General features: G+C 58.0%; 1 protein-coding gene across 1 annotated transcript in view; it reads left to right on the top strand.

The window, feature by feature from the left end:
• LOC117643108 (nuclear pore complex protein Nup88) overlaps window positions 1-19,312 on the top strand; it is a 114,373-nt gene that overhangs the window by 62,113 nt on the left and 32,948 nt on the right. The window contains exon 2 of the mRNA XM_034381791.1: window positions 10,022-10,185. Coding sequence (XP_034237682.1) covers window positions 10,022-10,185 — 164 coding nt within the window. The remainder of the gene's footprint in view (window positions 1-10,021; window positions 10,186-19,312) is intronic.

The following is a 19,312-nucleotide window of genomic DNA, read 5'->3' as shown; positions in this document are numbered from 1 at the left end:
TTTTTCATTTTTGAGACGTTTTTCGCCTTGTATTTCGGCGTTTTCTCGGCCCGTTCTTTCGCGCGCCCCGTCTGGGGCTCATTAGCGCGGACTCTTCTCTATTAACCCGACATTCCAATAAGGCGAATAACTCAGTGTCCCGGGCCGATTTATGGGCCGTAAAGTAAAGTTTGGGAGCTATTTCGCACACATGTAGGCGGGCGGCTGTTATGAGGAGGGCACGAAACCCCGCACGGCCCGCACGGGGGACACAGGGCCCGCCCTCGACTCGCCCTCGGCCCACAAAGGGTTCAATGGGGACTTTATAAGACACGGCCTGCATTACCCGCCTCTCTAAAATATTCTCACTGCGACCCTGCGTAATCATCGCTCCAAGGATGTGTGTGTGTGTGTGTGTGTGTGTGTGTGTGTGTGTGTGTGTGTGTGTGTGTGGTGTGGGGGGGGAGTGGGTGGGTGGGGCCGTCGGGGACCCCGACGCGGGGCGGGCTGTCCACTTGAGGCTGATTGAGATTATCCCGGACAGCTTGCTTGGCTTTGGCCCCTTTGGCCGGTCGCCGTGTGGGGGACACTGTGGTCAGCCCGGGGTGTCCATCACATGGCGGCGGCGGGCACAGTGGGCCAGAAGGCCGGCGGCGGCGGTGGCCAAAACTCCAGACGCGTTTTGCTAAACAGGATTTGAATCGAGCGTGTGACCCCACCAATGGATTCCTCTCCCCGATAGGAATCCATTGGTGGGGTCACACGTTCGTTTCGAGTCCCATTTAGCGACTCTGGAGCTCAAAACGTGTCCGGGATTTTGATTCCCCCCCCTCCCCCGTCTTCTGACCCACTGTGCGGGTCACTCGTGCCTTTATCCAGCGAGGCGTTGGGCTTATTTGCAGTCGCGGCGCTATTCGCACGACAATGCCCCGGCCCGGCGGCCGCCGCGTCGTCGCCGGAAGGGGTAATAGGTCGCCCAGGTATTCGCAGGGCCCCGAAAAGCTGTCCTAAATGATGGCGATATATCTAGGAAGGCTTTAAGGGACGTGTAGCGCTTCATCCTTGCACACACACACACACACACACACACACACACACACGGGCCTGCAGCATGGCGCAGCCCTCACAAACAAGGACCCTCTGTATTCATTATGAGTGCCATCCCAGAGCTAAAGATTCACCCAAGGCTGTTGGTGTGTGTAGGTCCTGCGAGCTTGTGTGGGTGTCGAGCCTCGCCCCGTGGAAAGTCGCAAAGTGAAAGGCGTTGGTCCGAAAGCCCCTTCCAGCAGCAGGCCCCTTCCAGCAGATGGCCCCTTCCAGCACAAGGCCCCTTCCAGCAGAAGGCCCCTTCCAGCAAAGCGCCCTTCCAGACAAGGCCCCTTCCGCAGAGGCCCTTCCAGCACAAGCCCCTTCCAGCACAAGGCCCCTTCGCAAAGCCCCTTCAGCAGAAGGCCCCTTCCAGCAGATGGCCCCTTCCAGCACAAGGCCCTTTCCAGCAGAAGGCCCCTTCCAGCACAAGGCCCCTTCCAACAGGGGCTCCCTTCCAGCACGAGGCCCCTTCCAGCACAAGGCCCCTTCCAGCACAAGGCCCCTTCAGCACAAGGCCCCTTCCAGCACAAGGCCCCTTCCAGCAGAAGGCCCCTTCCAGCACAAGGCCCCTTCCAGCACAAGGCCCCTTCCAGCACAAGGCCCCTTCCAGCAGAGGGCCCCTTCCAGCACAAGGCCCCTTCCAGCACAAGGCCCCTTCCAGCAACAGAGGCCACTCCCCCCTCCAGGGACGAGGCCCGATGCCTATTGCGTTACAATACAGCAATTAGGAAGTGTTGACCCCGCCGGGGCGATGGCGGGGCGACGCTGGGTCCTGGCGGTCCGTGCCGGCCGGGGTCTTGCGGTCGCCGCTCGGTATCGGCCCTTATGTGTTGCCCAACACCTCGGGGTCCCTGAATTACTTATGGGGGTCGGCCGATCTAACGGCGCCCCCTGCTGGGGACTATCAACCGGGCATTAGATGTAAGTCAGCACACACACTGGCCCCTCTGGCCGTGGAGGTGGTTGTTGATGATTCGGTATGATTTATCACGTGGAAGGTGCGCACAGTGGGCCAGAAGACCGGAGGAGCCAAAACTCTTGACGCGTTTTGAGCTTCAGAGTCGCTAAACAGGTCTCTAAACGAACGTGTGACCCCACCAATGGATTCCCCGTTCCGGGAGCAATCCATTGGTGGGGTCAAACGTTCGTTTCGAGACCCATTTAGCGACTCTGGAGCTCAAAGCCCGTCCGGGATTTTGACCACCTCCACCGGTCTTCTGGCCCACTTTCGCCCACTTTGGTGTGTGGTCGGGCTTTGTCACTTCTTGGCTCTTGACTCGAAAAAGACCAGAATGGTTAACACTCGAAAGATAGACGACTGGAGATCGGTCCAGGGGAAAAGGCAGAGGGGAAAGACTCCCGTAACGGGTCAGCTCGGGGAGACAAGAGTGGACGGCGAATCCGTTGGCAAGCGGCGCGGGATTAATACTCGTCTAAATAACGAAATCAAGTTAAGTGACTGCGGTAATTAAGGTGTTGGCACGGCCTCCGGCCATCGTCTGATTGCTGCAGAATTATTACCTTCATACATCAGTGGACGATCTCGAGACAAGCGGAGAGAGGGAGACAGCGTCGGCGCCACGACAAGAATAAAAAAAAATCGAAAAAATTAAAAAGCCCAGCTATGCGGAAGGAGCACGCCGCCAAGGAAGCGCGCCCGAGATGCCCGGGGTGGTGGCAAGCGGAGAGAAAAAAAACGGAGAAAAAAAGTTGGCGTGTTGGGGTGCGAGGAGTGCGCAGTGATTGGCACTAAGTAATGAGACGACGCGCTATGGGTCACGGCTCGCTGGGGGCCGATCGGAGTGAGAGGGATTGTTAATAAAAAATTACCAACGCCCACCCACGATCACGGGGAAAGATACGGAATAAGGAGACTGGAGGGAAAAAAATCAGGGACCAGCGGAGTGAAAAAAAAAACGGGACGCGGTTTTTAATCCCGAGATTTTCGATTCGGTCATTAGACGGCGTGGTCACATCGGCCGTAAGTCACGGCGCGGCGCCGACAAGGTTAAAAAGGCGGAAGAAAATAAATAAAAGTGGCGGACTTCACCTCGAGAAGATAAGCGACGAGTTTTAAAATGGCCGCCCGGGGACGCCGGCCCTGCAGACCAGACCAGACCAGCCCGGTGGCGGCCTGCCGGCCTAGCGGGTCGATGTCGCAGTAATTTCGGCCTTCGGGTTCCATTTTCCGACCGGATCCGCCGTCCACCACGCTGTCTTGCTCTCTCTCTCTCTCTCTCTCTCTCCCTCTTCCCCCCCCCCCATGACACCGCGTCAAAGTGTCAACGCGATTGACGCGGGGAAACTATCGCGATATTGCGACACCGTTTTATTAAATTATTCGCGACGAAATATAATAAATTGGCCTCCCTTTCTCTCGTTGTTTGAGCGGCGCGCGATATTCCGCCGCCGCTCGGCGCTGCCAGTGTCTCTCTCTCTCCCTTTTTTGTCGCTCTTTCTCTCTTTTTCGTTTATTTGCGTGGAATTGCTCACACTGTCAATAGCCGGGGATGGCACTGCCCGAAAATTGCGGGTGAGCTTCGCGGCTTGGCGTCGAGCTCAGTAGACTGATTCCGGGAGTCGTTTTCGTCGCTCTGTCTCTCTCGCACCTACACTGGACGCGCCATGAGTGCAAAGAGAGAGAGAGAGAGAGAGAGAGAGAGAGAGAGAGAGAGAGAGAGAGAGAGAGCGGACGATAACGACTCTGGGAAATCAGCCTCCGGCGAGTCATGCATTGTCGAACGAACAGAGTCCGCGGTTCGCGCGCGGAAAAACTAAAGACCGCCGCGCTTTTTGTATTTTTCAGCAAACCTCTCGACTCCTAGCGTATACCACACCACACCACGCGTCTCATATTCATCCTTCCCTTCCGCTTGCACGTATTCAAATATATATCTCGGCTATTGAAACGAATCAGGGCGCTGACACGTTGACGCGGGGGGCGCTGGTGTCGCTTGCAATACAATGAGCAGTGGCGCCACATTCACGTTCTAGACGCATTGCTGTACACTCACTCACACACACACACGCACACGCACACCCCTTAACGCGGCGCGCCAATTGAAAAACACACGCACACACGCCCGCAGCACACACACACACACACGTGTGTACACGTGTTGAAAGCGCTCCCTGCTCTTTGCCATCCAATAAACATATGTGGCATTTGTGAGTCGCGGCCCTGTGTATTTCACTCTGTCTCTCTCTCCCCGCGGTGGTGGCGGGGCAGGGCAGCTCGGATTCAATTGACACCTTTGAAGCGAGCGACGGTGGGGGCGACGGCAAGTGGCGCGTGGCGACCCATTCAAATTGAAACAACTAGCTGCAAGTGCGCGAACGCGGGGGCGTCGTCGTCGTGTTGCCTGCACTAGTGCAACCGTTTCTTTTTTGTTTTTTTCTCTTTTTGCGTTGGCAGTGCTGTTGTCGTGGTGGCTGCGGGGGTTGGCAGACGTGGAGAGGTGATGAATTCGATGCGGGTTGGGCCCTGGCTGGCCGGGCTGCAGCCCGATTCCGAGAGTCGTTGTCGTCGTCGCTCTGTCTCTCTCGCACTCATGGGGCGTCCCCTGCAGGTGCGAGAGAGACGGAGCGACGAAAACGACTCTCGGAATCAGGCTGCTGGCGCGTGGAGAATAATTCGACACTCTTGCGCCGGAAGGGCGTCAGCGCGAACACAAAAAAAGCGGTCGCATGACCTGTGCACTCGACTTGCCCGCCCTGCCGGTTCACAGTGGGCCAGAAGGCCGGTGGAGGCGGCCGAAACTCTAGACGCGTTTTGAGCTCCAGAGTCTCGAAACAGGACTCAAACCGAACGTGTGGCCCCACCAATGGATTCCTCGTTCGGAGAGCAATCCATTGGTGGGGTCATACGCTCGGTTCGAGCCCTGTTTAGCGACTCTGGAGCTCAAAACGCACCTAGAGTTTCGGCCGCCTCCACCGGTCTTCTGGCCCACTGTGCGGTTCGGCCTCGCCTTTTGTTTTGCATCCCGATTCCGTCCGCCGCCTTTTCTTTTCCCGTTGATCATTTTCTTTGCGGTTTTCCTCCTTTTTTGCCTCCCCGGGCCGCTTTTCGGGTCTCCATTAAGGGCTGTGTGTGACGACGACGACCGCCGCCGCGTCTCTTTCTAATTAATTTTTGGGCGATACGTTATCAGCGTAATCGCGGATTGCTTTAATGCCGACGTGCCGCGAATGCGTTCGGGAAGGCGGGGCGGGGCGGGGCGGCATGCATACATAGAATAAAAATTGCCTTTAAGCCGTAGATTCCATCATCCTTTATACTTAGGCCCCGATATTATTCCCGTCCTTCTCTGTGCTGCCCTTTCATTCCTACGCAAGGAAGGGAAAAAAAGTGAAAGGAAAGGAGAAATGAAAAAAAAAATCGAATAATTTATATGCTGGGTGCGCCAAAGTAATGGGTGAGTTTTACATTTGCTTTGTTTCAATTTTTCCGCTGGGCGCGTTCGCCGGCGCGTTCGCCAGCGTTCGCCGCGTCGCATTGCCCGCCGCCCCGGCCGGGACCCGGATGGCTTTGTCGACGAGGTCCGAGCGCGGTCCGAGCGCGGTCCGAGCCCGGCCCGCCCGGTGTAAGACCCCTCGGCCGCCTCCGCTGCTCTTTTCGATTTGCATCCGCAAGCGGAAGAAGGGGGCGCGGTACCCCCTCCCCCACTTTCCCTTTCCCCCTGCCCCTCCCCTCCTTCCCCCTCCCCTCCTTCCCCCTCCCCTCCCCTCCCTCCCCCTCCCCTCCCTCCCCCTCCCCCCCTCCCCTCCCCTCCCTCCCCCTCCCCTCCTTCCCCCTCCCCTCCTTCCCCTCGGGGGCGGGATGTTTGAAGGCATCGCCGTGGTGCCCGCGCCCCGTGCCAAGACCGGTGAGTCTCCCCCCTCCCCCCTCCACTTTTCGGGTCACGGTTGCCGGTCGCCGATAAAGGGCCTAACTCGCACAAATCATGGCGCTTTTTTGGCGGTCCTTTATCTCTGCGATTGCCCGCCCTTTATGGCGCGACGCGGTGCGAAGCGGGGCGAAGCGTGCAGTGCACGGTGGGCCAGGAGACCGGTGGCGGCGGTCAGAATCCCGGACGCGTTTCCAGCTCCAGAGTCGCTGACTGGGACTCGAATCGAACGTGTGACCCCACCAATGGATTGCTCTCCGAACGAGGAATTCATTGATGGGGTCACACGATCGGTTCGAGTCCCATTTAGTGTCTCTGGAGCTCAACACACGTTTAGAGTTTTGGCCGCCTCCACCGGTCTGCTGGCCCACTGTACGTCTGGACCGGAAGGTCCCCGCGGCTGGAAGCTGGAGGCGGTGGCCCACTTCGCAGAGGAGGCACGCCGCCCCGTTGCCAACAACACGCACGCAAATTGGTTATAGGCAGCGAAAAATAACAGCGAGAAAAAAAAGTAAGGAGAAACTGGAGAACATAATGTCTGCGGGCCCTCCGCCGCGGCTACAGCCACCGCCGCCCCGCCCTTGCGCCTGCTCACCCGTTCCTTCGCATTTTTATAGGCAAAATTATGAATGGGCCATTTGTGGGCGGACGACAGCCCCCTCCTTCCGATACTTTTCCGGCTCGGCGGGCCTGCCTGCCTGCGGGGCTCGGGCTGGGCCGCGCCTCCCCGGCAGGAGGACCGTCGGCAGGCAGCCCAGGGCGCACCTGGCCGAGCCAGCCGCCAATCAGGACGCGAGTGACAGTGCACAGTGGGCCAGAAGACCAGTAGAGGCGGCTAAAATTCTAGACGCGTTTTGAGCTCCAGAGTCGCTAAATGGGACTCGAACCGAACGTGTGACCCCACCAATGGATTCCTCGTTCAAAGAGCAATCCATTGGTGGGGTCACTCGTTCGATTCGAGTCCTGCTGAGCGACTCTGGAGCTCAAATTGCGTCCAGAGTTTTGGCCGCCGCCACCGGTCTTCTGGCCCACTGTGCAGTGCCAACGTGGTTGGGTTAAAGCCCAGCCAAGGGGGCGGCGTCTGGGTCGCGTTTGTCTATCGCAGTGTCCAGCAGTGATTATCTCACCCTCTAAGCAGCGTCTATTGTGACGTCTGTCGCGGCATTTATTTCAGCCTTTAACGCGGCGTCTGTCGCGGTGTCTATCACAGCGCATATCGCGGCGTCTATCATATATCGTACATCGCAGTGTCTATCACAGCGCCTATCGCGACGTCTACCATATCGTCTACCGCGGTGTCTATTTCGGCGTCTATCATATCGTCTATCGCAGTGTCTATTTCGGCGCCTATCATATCGTTTATCGCAGTGTCTATCGCGGTGTCTGTCATATCGTCTATCGCAGTGTCTATTTCGGCATCCATCATATCGTTTATCTCAGTGTCTATCGCAGCGTCTATCATATATATCGCAGTATCTATCATATCATCTGTCGCAGTATCTATTTAAGCGTCTATCGTCAATCGCAGTGTCTATTTTGGCGTCTATCATATCGTCTATCGTAGCCTCTAACCCGGGAGTCTATCGCAGCCACCGCAGCAGTGTCTATCGCGGGCACCGCAGCAGCGGCCGCAAGTTCTGACCGTAAAAACTCCCGACTCAATTCTTCCGAGTCCGAAATGAACCGAGCGAGAAGCATATTATTTCTGCCCCCGCCTCCCCCGCCCCTGTCCTCCTTGTTGCACTCGCCGGCGACGTGACTGGCCCGCTCTCGCTTCTCGTTTTCTTTCTCCTTTTCCCGTTATTTTAAACCACGAAAAAGCCGTGTTTGTTTTATAAGAATAATTTGGCGAAACTTATTACTTCAATACTCGGTCCCGGTTGGAGTCGCCCGCCCTAATATCCCGCCGCTTATCTTGGCCTGTTTCTTTGCCGTGATCTGAGTTTCGTTTGGTTTCGCTCTGCTGGCTGCTCTGGTAATTTCCTTCTCGCCGCGTTTTTTTTTTTTTTCGGAGACTGCTGCCGGTATTTATGTCCTTGTTCTCTCTAATTCCGCCGCAAAAAGGGAAGGGGTCGCCCGGATATTTCTTTTCGATTGTTCCCAGCAGTGTACCGCCCCTTGTTCCATCGGGCGGCCGTTGTTTTCGTCTCACAAAGCGATAATTTCGTGAAATCGTCCGGCCGAAGTTCCATTCAGGTCATTGGCTGGTGAGAACTAGGTCACGTGGCTTCCGTGTCATCCTGGAAGGTCCAGAGGTGGAACGTGGTGGAACGAGGAAGAATGGCGTGCACTAGATAACATTTTTTATTTATTTTCTTTCTTGTGCTGCAATGACTGCTCTGATCCAGCCCCATCATCCCCGACTTGGCAAATGACGTCACGATTGCGTCTTCTCTGCCAACCAGGCTCTCGTGTTGTTGTTGTTTTTATACTGTCCTTTTTTTTTATTCCTGCCTCCCCGTCCGGAGTTTGGCTCTTGACAAATTAATTTCCTATACAAGATTTTGCCTGCGCAAAATGTTGGCCTCTTTCCCGCTCCGCGCGCCCCTCTCGCCGCTCGCGGGGTTGTTGAGTCGTCTTAATGATCTGCCAAACTTTGTCGTGCAGCGAATGTCGCATCAGTGTATGATACTGACGCGGACAAGTTGGTTCGCCGGGAAGTGGATGATTGTTTGGACAAAAAAAAAGCGGCCGGCCGGAGAATCTGTAAATAGGGAGACGCGTGATAGATTTTACAACAAATGGAAGCAAGTAGGGTCAGTTGGGGTTATTTTGAGACATGAGGGGAAAATGACAATGGCACAGCTGTTTCCTGGACAAGATTTGACATTTCAGGACTTGCGTATACTAAATGTGACAGTATTTTCAAAATAAAAACTTCACATTTGGTCTAGCACGAGGTCTAAGATGTCAAATCTAGTCGAGAAAACTCCTGTCCCATTTTAACCTTGTGTCCCAAAATTACCCCAACTGACCCTCCATTTTTTCACGTTCCTACACACCACATCTCAGTGAAACGATGCTGGCTCTTTTTTTTTTTTGTCAAGGTGCCGAGTCTTTGCTCTTATCGATCCCGTTTGAAAACTCGTTTTATTATTTATTAATCTGTCGGGGTTCAAAGGCGGAGCGTCTGTAATCGCAAAGTCTGATAACGCGTTTCAAAGCGACGCACATAGCGGATTCTCTCTCTTTTTTTAATAAACGATTTTCCGTGTGAATCGACGGAAAGAGAGCCGCGCCTGGCGATGAACACGCGATGATAAGGACGTGCCAAAGAAACGTATTCACAAAAAATAATAAGAATAATGAAGGATATCGTTTGCAGGACCGCAATGCGTTGTTTTCATATCTGTTTCTGTCTTGCGCCGCTCGACGTCCGCCTCGTCTCCCTCCTCGGCGCTCCTCCTCCGCTATACTTTTATAGCAATTCAATTTCCATCTTGTTATTTTTTTTATCCCCAGCTGCCGAGTAGGCAGATAATTGCCCCGCTGAAGCCCATGCCTATAAATTGGGAATATCCATAGCATTAGAGCGCGGAGCGGCAGGTGTATCGGTCACCGCGAATCTTGCTGTTGTTGTTGTCTTCAAAAGGCTTTGTTGTTGTTGGGGTCTTCAGGAAGCTTTGTTGTCGTCGTTCTGGGAAAAGGCAAAAGGGCCCCCCCCCCCCCCCCTTTCCGTGACACGTAGATATCGCATGAAAGGTGGCTAAAAAAGCCATACTTCGCCCCCGTGAGAAAAAACTGCTACTTCACCCTCCCCAAAACGCCGCCTCTGAATCCATCATAGCTGAAGATCTTTTTGTTGTCTGAAAGCCTTGTTGTTGATTTCTGAAGACCGCGTTGATTTCTGAGGTCTAGTTGTAGTTTTTTGAAGGCCTTGTTGTTATTGTTTTCTGAAGGCCCTCTTGTGTTTTGGAGGCCTCTGTTGTCTTCTGAAGACCTTGATGTTGCTTTCTGGTGTGCTGTTACTTTCTGAAGACTTTGCTCTTGTTTGAAGACCTTGTTGTTCTTGCTTTCTGAAGACCTTTGTTGTTTTTGTTTTCTGAAGCCCTTGTTGTTGTTCCCAGACGCTGCTGCCGCTGCGCCCGCCCAGCTTCCCGGTGGAGAGGATCCGGTGCTGCGAGACGGGCCGCCAGGTGGCGCTCTACGGCCCCAAGGGCGTCGCCGTGCTGGACGTGCCCAAGCGCTGGGACCTCTCCGGAAAGTTCCAGTCCGGCAGCAAATCGTGCAGGTGAGGAGACGAGAGTGAAGTGAAAGTGAATAAATGTGGGCTAAATGTTTGGCGGTGAATAGAGGCGAGAGAAGGCGGTATTTGAACCCGGGAAACGCACCTCGGAAGGAGTGGAGGGTTCGGCACACAATGGGCCAGAAGACCGGCTCAGGTGGTCAAAACTCTAGTCGTTTTGAGCTCCATTCGCTAAACGGGCCTCAAACCGAACGTGTGACCCCACCAATGGATTCCTCGTCCGGAGAGCAATCCATTGGTGGGGTCACACGCTCGGTTCGAGTCCCATTTAGCGACTCTGGAGCTCAAAACGCGTTTGTAGTTTTGGCCGCCGGCGCCCACTGCGGGTCGTCGAGGATGCTGCGCGGCGCCACGCCGCCGACGGCTCGTTAAATGCGCCTTGTCTTACGCGTTATCGTTATGGGTTTCGCGAGGCGCTAGTGCCGGGAAGAAAATTGTCGAGGACAGGTCTGTAATCCCTGCGTGCCTGCAACTAGCGCCACCGCCACTACTGCCGCCTCCGCCGCCACTACTACCGCCGCCGCGGCAGTGCGGCCTCGGCTTAGCCCGCGCCACTTATGCAACCAGCATGGTAATGTTACGGCCGGGTGTTTAAAGGTTTAGCGCGCGTGATCCACCGCCCGGCCAAAGTGCTCCCCGCCTTCGGGCCGCCACGCCTTAAAATTAGTTGATTTTAGTTTGGGAGGACGCGCGGGGGAGGGGGAGCGGGAGGCTCAGGGTAATGGTAGTTTGGTTTTTAGTCGGGAGTCGTCGCGACGGCTAGGTGTGGCGGCGCCCCTCGCGCAAGGGTTGGATCAAGGACTGCCTCCCCTCCTAGGCCGTGCAGTACGCCGTCTTGGCCGGCCGGCAGACTGAGAGTCGTTATCCTCGCTCTGTCTCTCTCGCACCCGTGCGGAACGCTCCGTGAGTGCGAGAGAGACAGAGCGACGAAACCGCCTCTCGGTGGGAGTCGGCCTGCAGGCGCCGGGTTGGCTGGCAGCACGCCGACGCGGGTGCGGGCGGGTTGCCTACCGGCACTCGTAAGGCGCTCCTGCCGGGCCGGCCACGGACACTGCTTCGTCGCTCTGTCTCTCTCGCACCCAAGCAGGACGCCGCATGAGTGCGAGAGAGACAGAGCACTGTTCGAGATCGGTCTGCTGCCGATACTCGGCCAGACGCACGTCCGCGGCGCGGCAATACCGCGCAGCCGTTGCGCGCGCGGCTCAACAGCGGGATTAAAAGTTGCTTGGATTTGTCCGACGGCTCCGCGCCGCCAGCAGTTTGCCGATCCGAAGCGGCAGACTGATTCCGAGAGTCGCTTTTCTGTCGCTCTGGATCTCTCTCGCACTCACGAGGCGTCCCGTCCAGGTGCGAGGGAGACGCAGCGACGAAAACGACTCTCGGAATCAGTCTGCAGTCGGGCGTTACGTGGAAGGTGGACGCTCCCTCGCATTGCCGCGCGCTCCTTCGAGAACAGCAAATAATCGTAAAATTAGATAAGAGGCAGCAATGAAGGCCCAAACAACCCCTTAAAACAGCGCCCCCTCCGCCCCGTGTGGTTGCACGCTGCAGTGGCTAGGTCGGGCGCCCTGTCTCTCTCGCACCCTCACGGCGAGCCCCGTGAGTGCGACGGAGACGGAGCGACGAAAACGACTCCTCGGGAATCGCTCGGCTGCAGGCAGGCGGATTCATCGGCCGGGCGGAACGCTGCGGAACGGCCCGAGAGTTGCAAATTATCATTTTACTGAGTCCCTTTCGCGGAAAGGGCAGCCCCGTTAAAGTGTAGGGGACGCGCGGCGAGACGAAGGAGGCCTCGGAGGAGGCGGAGAGGAAGGCCGTCATCTTGGAGGGGCAGCACTGTCGATCTGTTTGAGTGGCCCCTCACCCTTTCGCAGAGAGAGAGAGAGAGAGAGAGAGAGAGAGAGAGAGAGAGAGAGAGAGAGAGAGACGCGAAAGGGTTAGCAGTGCGTTCGAAGCAGTGATAACGGTGATAAGAGGTATGGCTCGTTCGCTGCATGCTAACTATTCGCATTAGTGTGCAAATGTGTTTTGTCCTGCCGCCACGCCGCTCGCCGCGCGCCTCGTTCGCGGGGCCGCGCGCGCAGATCTTAAACCGTCCCACTCTCTGCCTCTCTTTCTCTCTCGCACGCTCGCTCGCGTTATCGCCCCCGTCTCTCTCTTTCTAACTGCCAACGGCTCTCGATGATTGTGATGCAGTCGTCCTTGCACCGCCGCGTCGTCGTGCAGCTCGATGTCTTCGTCGTCGTCGTCCTCGTCCTCCTCGTCCTCGTCGTCCTCATCCATCTCGTCCTCGTTCTCCTCGTCCTCCGTCCTCGTCCTCATTGTCCTCCTCCTCCTCCTCCTCCTCCTCCTCCTCCTCCTCCTCCTCCTCCTCCTCCTCCTCCTCCCTCCTCCTCCTCCTCCTCCTCCTCCTCCTCCTCCTCCTCCTCCCCTCCTCCTCCTCCTCCTCCTCCTCCTCCTCCTCCTCCGTGGCGCCGTCCACGATCCGGGTGGGCATGGACTTCAAAAGCACCCCGCCGCTGACCGCCGCGTCACCGCAGCGTTGCGCGTGCCGCCGCCCGCGCCGCTCCCCCTCGTGCACGCCGCGATGCTGGCCGCCCATCACGCCGAGAGTCGTTGCTCTGTCTCTCTCGCACTCATGGGCGCCCCGTGAAGGTGCGAGAGAGACAGCGCGACGAACACAACCTTTGGGATCAGTGTGGTGGCCGCTGTTTTTGGCACATCGATGTGCGGCTGCGGGCTCCGCTTTGAGGGGAGTCCCCGCTTGGCCCCGCCACGGCCTCGGCCCGCTTTGTGGCGGTGGCGATCGGCATCAGGTGTCCCCACTGACACGCATTCCTGCCCCACTGACCGCTTTTGTTTGGCCGCTGTTCCAATTTTCGAAATGATGCGCCTTTGTGATGCAGCATCACTGAACTGATTCCGAGAGTCGTTGTCGTCGCTGTCTCTCTCGCACTCGTGGGGCGTCGCCTATAGATGTGAGAGCGACATAGCGATGAAAACGACTCTCGGAATCAGTCGCGATCGGTGTCCCTGCTCTGCGCCGCTCATTTGAAGCTGACTATTCATTATTTTTTTGTACAGTCGCTCACCGCGTTCTCGGAACCCGATTGTGCATTAGCGGTCGGGGTTGGGGCCGCCCGAGGCCGTCCTTGCAAGAAGCTAATCATCTGGCTGATCTGGTGGCCGAGGCCGGGCGGGCCGCGGCCGGGCCGTGGGCAGTGCGGCGGCCTTTTGATCTCGGCCGAGGCCAAGCCGAGGCCAAACCCAGGCCAAGCAGAGGCCGCGGCAATGAAGAGAGATTAACCAGCGCGGCCGGCCGACCGGCGCCGACCGGCTCGTGGTTCGGACAGTAGTTCCCTGCGGTCTTCGCGTCTTTGTCCTGCGCGGCCGAGGTGTCCCTTTGAGGGTCGCGAATATATTAAAACGCGCCAGACAAAAGGCATCCGAAATCTCCGGAGCGCTCCAATGGCAGGCGGAGTAAAAGATGAAAAAGAGCGCGGCCCACCACGTGGCGGTCCTCCGTCCTGCCGCCGCCGGGCCGCCCCCAAAATACACGAATTCCACGGTTCCTTCCGGGCGTGGATTGGCTAATCAATGCGGACTTTTGTTGCTGCTCTTGTTTTCTCTTTCATTTTTTCTCTGAATGTTTGAAGCCTTTGCAGAGAGTTATGGCGAGGGGATGGTCGGAGGCCTGGCGCGCACACGCAGAATGTATATGTATAAAAAAAAGTTTTTTGTTTTGTTTTTTGGCCCTCCGGATGCGGTGGCCGAGACCGTGGCAATCCGGATATGGCGATCCATATTCATACGCGGCCGCGGCCACCGGGGAGGCTTAAAGATTAAGGAGGATGAGCCGCGCCTGGATCAAGGAAACGAAAAAAGGGGTGCAAAAAAAGGAAAGGGGAATTTGAAACGTTAGGTAACGGGGACCGGCGCAGTGGGTCAGCAGGAGGGCCAGCTTCGCCTGCTCCGCGCTTTCTTTGATCAGCGCCGCACAGTGGGCCAGAGGACCGGTGGACGCGGCCAAAATCTCGGAGTCACTAAATCGGACTCGAATGGAACGTGTGACCCCACCAATGGATTCCTCGTTCGGAGAGCATTCCATTGGTGGGGTCACATGTTCGGTTCGAGCCCTATTTAGCAACTTTAAAGCTCAAAACGCGTTTAGAATTTTGGCTGCCTCCACCGGTCCTCTGGTCCACTGTGCGTCGCGCGATGGATGACCGACTTCCCCATAACACTCATCAATCGCCATAGAGGAACGGGTTAACCTGCCTGGCATGCCGCTCTGCCTCGCTCTGTCTCTCTCGCACTCGCGGCGCGGCCCGCCTCTCCGGCGTGGGTGCGAGTGAGACAGACAGAGCGACGTCGGCGCGCGGGGACAAAGCGCTGTATTATACAGCTGGGTGGTCAGCGCCGCGCCGCGCCTCCCCTAACGCTGTTTGATTCCTCTCTGGTTATCAATTTCGCAGACCGTGCACGCCTTCTAATCTGCCATTCCCTCAGAAAGGCGGCGCCCCACCCCGGGGCCTGATGGGCCTCTTTTGGCGGGGCGGGGCGGGGCGGGGCGGGGCGGGGCCCTGGGGTCGACCCATCTCGGACGTCGCATTCACAATTCTGGCGTGATATAATAGTGGACGGCGTCAATGCCCCTTTGTGGCCCCGAGGGCCTCGGCCTCGGCCGGGCCGCGCCGGCCCTCGCCCAGGCCCTCGCCCAGGCCCTCGTCCAGGCCCTCGTCCTCCCCGGGGCCTCTCCACACACGCCGCCTGGCCGCCGCCGGGCCTTGCCGCCATCAGACAGAGAAAGACAAAATTCGTCCTCGACCCTTCATCATCGCCGGCCAGGCGGCCGGCCGGCCGGACAGACGGACGGACGGACAGACAGCCCCTTTCGGGCGAAGGAACGCGCGTGGTGCGGTGCGTGCTTCGGGAATCCGTTGAGGCAGCAGACTGATTCCGACAGTCGTTTTCGTCGCTCTGTCTCTGTCGCACCTTTACGGAAGCCCCATGAGTGCTATAGAGAGACAGAGCGACGGAAGCGACTCTCGGAATCAGTCTGCTGCAGGGAAAGAAAAGCGTGTGGCCGATCCACGCGCTGTTGGACTGCCGTGTCGCCGCGGAGGGCCTCGGCCAGAATGACTCCGAGAGTCGCCTCCGTCGCTCTGTCTCTCTCGCACTCATGGGGCGTCCCGTGTGGGTGCGAGGGAGACACGGTCGGCGGAGGTCGCTAAGGCCTCGCGGATTAGCGCGGCCCGGCCGCCATATTTCAGATGCCCCGCGTTCGCGCCGTTCGCGCCGCGCCGGGTTTTCATTTCGAAAGGGCGGCGAGAAAATAACAAAAAAGGAAAAAAAAATACAGAAATGTTGAGCGGCCGGCGCGTTGACAACAAATGTTCTTTTCCAGTGGCGGGCCTTTATTTTTCGGCGGACGAGAGGAGAGGGTTGGGGTGAAAATTATTTATTCCCAGTAATGAAGTGGCATGAGATGAGCGAGCCGCGGCGGAAGAAACGTATACAGTATTGGGAGTGGTGGGGGGGGGGGGAGACAGCGCGTGGGTGCGTGTGTGCGTGATTCCGTTGTGCCAAATGAGTTACTCCCCCCTATAGTCGACGTGATCTAAGGCGGGATGTTGTTGGTGCTGGTGTCGCCTATCTTCTCTCTTACACGAACACACACACACACACACTTGCGCTCACGGGGGCGCTCTGCGGTGATATTGATGGTGTGGATGGGATTAGCGGCCTCGCCTTACAAGCCCCGCGCTCCGTCCGTCTCACACGCACAGACTCTCTCTCTCTCTCTCTCTCTCTCTCTCTCTCTCTCTCTCTCTCGCACACTCGCCAGGATGTCTCTCCAGGTGAACTTACCCTCCTTGTCCTGGAGGGCGGCCTGCGCCACTGTGGGGCTGCTGCCGCTGCCACAACTGATACCACCGCTACACAGTGGACCAGAAGACCGGTGGAGGCGGCCGAAATTCTAGACGCGCTTTGAGCTCTAGAGTCGCTAAATAGGACTCGAACCAAACGTGTGACCCCACCGATGGATTCCTCGTTCCGAGAGCAGTCCATTGGTGGGGTCACACGTTCGGTTCGAGTCCCATCTAGCGGCTCTGGAGCACAACGCCTCCGGATTTCAACCGTCTTCTGACCCACTGTGCGCTGCTGCTGCTGCCCCTACTGCCGCCGCCGCTCTTCGGGTGTGGAGGCATCGTCCCCGCTGCCAGACTGCCGCCACGCGGCGCCGCCATCGCCGCCGTCGTCGAGGACATTGATGGCATTTTGGTTGCAGCCTGCGAAAAAGGAGATGTACGATGTCAGTCACTCTCCGACACACCGCGCGCGCAAAATGAGTTCCGTAACGAGCGCGCGCCCAATTTATTCGGCCCGGGTCGGCTCGGCTCGGCAGGTGACGCGGTGGCGCGCGTGTGCCGAAGTTTGGGCAGCAAAATTCAAAGTGGCGAACCTCGTAAAGCGAGAGGCCGTGCGCGTCGATGCCGGGGCGACCCTCCGGCACCTGTCTGTCTCTCTCGCACCGCGCCGGGGCGCCCCGTGAGTGCGACAGAGGCGGCTGGAAGGTCCTCTGGAATCAGGCGGCCGTCTGATGGCGCTGCCGCACAGTGGGCCAGAAGACCGGTGGAGGCGGCCAAAACTCTAGACGCGTTTTAAACTCCAGAGTCGCTAAATGGGACTCGAACCGAGCGTGTGACCCCACCAATGGATTGCTTTTCAAACGAGGAATCCATTGGTGGGGTCACACGTCCGGTTCGAGTCCCATTTCGCAAGTCTGGAGCTCAAAACGCGTCTAGAGTTTTGGCCGCCTCCACCGGTCTTCTGGCCCACTGTGTGCCGGTCGTATCGAGGGCGCCTGCCCGAGGCGGAGCAGGGCAGCAGCACGGCCTCGCCCGGGACGCGCGCGAAGGCCGACGCGGCAGACTGATTCCGAGAGTCGTTTTCGTCGCTCTGTCTCTCTCGCTTTCACGGGGCGCCCCGTATAGGTGCGAGGGAGACAGAGCGACGAAAACGACTCTCAGTCTGCAGGCCGGGCCTCGGGCCGGCGAGCGGCGCTGTCATTTTTTGAATAAAGCGCGCGGGGGGCCTCTCGAACGGCGCCGAGGAGTGATTACAAAATAATTTAGAGGCCATTTGGGACGCCTCGGAGGGGTAAAATAAAGTTGGGGCGAAAAAGGCGGCGCCGGGGGCCGGGGACGCCGAGGACACACCTGGAGGACGGCGTGGCGGCCCTGGCCTGGCCCGGCCTGGCCGTCGTGGGCCCGGCAGTGACGCCGCGCCGGGCCGGCAAGAGCGTTATCAGGGAAATTTGTGTCTTCATATTTCTCGTCCGCGCCGCCAAATTGGCGAGCATCTCGTCAGTGGCGGCGCGGCGTGGCGCGGCGCGGCGGTGTGGCCGCGATGGTAATTTTATACGAGTCTTTATCGGCGTGGATGTGGCGGCCGGTCCCGGTCGCCGTTAGCGGCGTTCGCCCGGATTCCGAGAGCCGTTTTCGTCGCCGTCTCCCTCGCACCTGAACGGGGCGCCCCGTGAGTGCGAGAGAGAGACGGCGCGGCGAAAACGACTCTCGACGTCGGCGTGGTGCGGTGCTCGACGGCGGCGGCGACGCGGAGGCCGCCAAGGTGTATTGTTTCCGTTACGAGCCGTTAAGAACGGCCGCCGCGGCCGCGAGGCCCGCGAGGGTGGCGGTGATTTGTCGCGCCGATCGGGCGAGCCCTCGTGGGGCCACCGGGGCCACCAACCCCACCCGCCAGTGGGCCGGAAGACCGGCGGAGGCGGTCAAAACCCCGGACGCGTTTTGAGCTCCAGAGTCGCTAAACGGCACTCGAACCGAACGTGTGACCCCACCAATGGATTGCTCTCCGAACGAGGAATCCATTGGTGGGGTCACATGGTCAGTTTGAGACTCTGGAGCTCAAAACGCGTCTGGAGTTTTGGCCGCCGGCGCCGGTCTTCTGGCCCACTGCGCCACCCCGCGGTGGGGGGCGGGGCGGCGCCATATTTTGCATGGGCTGATGCTTGCCGCCCCGGCGCCCTCTCGGCCGCAGACGAGCCGATCCCCCGGAACGATATATAATACGGATATATTTCTCTATCAGGCACCACCTGGATTTTATGGGTTTTGTTTTCGCATTAACTAACTCCTGCGCGGGCCCTCGCGACGCCGCGGCCTCGCTGTATCTACTTACGTCGGCGACTGGGAGGAAGGAAGAAGGCGCCTCGCTATGCGAACGGCCCGGGTTCGAATACTCGCTTGGTTTTCGTTTTTTTGCCGCTTTGACCCCGTCATGCGTACACTCAGAATGTCAATGTACTCTTACTGTCCATCAGTATTGCCATATTTGTGCTTATGTAAGGTGTGTACACTTTTATGCATAAATTAGGGACAAGCAATATATATCCATAGTGGTGCTTGAGTATTTATGAAATTACCTAATTGACGTGCATATTTGTGCATCCCTTTCGCCTGCTCAAAGACTCTTATGTCCACAAGCACTCAGCCGCATTCAGCGCGTGTGCATGCCCGGGCACTCCTTCGTCTTCTTCGTGTTCCCCCTCCCCCTCCCCCTCCCCCTCCCGGTCGCGCAGGTGGCGCGCCTCCTGCTGGCCTGGCTGCTCTGCCAGGGGGGCCAGGCCCGGCCAGGCCGGCTGCCTGCCGCCTGCGCCGCGCAGCCGGGCTCAACATGTTGCTCAAAGTTTGAAGGCATCAGGTCATAATTTTATAATTTGGCGTCCGTTTTAGTGAAGTGGTGTGACCTTTAATGTGCGTCGCAGTGGCGCGGGGCTCTGCGAGTTGTTTACTGCCGAAATGAGCAATAAATATACCGCGCAACTAAGCTTTATTGCCGCGTACCCCGCGCAAATGACGATTCGAGTTTTAATGGCTGTTTCTTCTGTTCGCAGGTTGGTGGAATTGTCGTCGGCTCTGCTGCATCTTCCCCGGCCAGGCCGCGGCCGGGCGGGGCGGGGCCCCCTATGCGGGCAATTTATGATAATTAATGAATAGGCATTCGTAAGATAGGAAGGCGCGAGCCCCGCGGCCGCCGCCGCGGCCCACAGTGTACTGGAAGGCGGACGGTGAGTAACGCCGTAAAGGAC

The sequence above is a fragment of the Thrips palmi genome, unplaced genomic scaffold (assembly GCF_012932325.1).
Source record: "Thrips palmi isolate BJ-2018 unplaced genomic scaffold, TpBJ-2018v1 HiC_scaffold_16, whole genome shotgun sequence".
Taxonomy (NCBI): Eukaryota; Metazoa; Arthropoda; class Insecta; order Thysanoptera; family Thripidae; genus Thrips; species Thrips palmi.
Note: the sequence above shows the minus strand (reverse complement) of the source record. Positions and strands in the feature narration are given on the sequence as shown.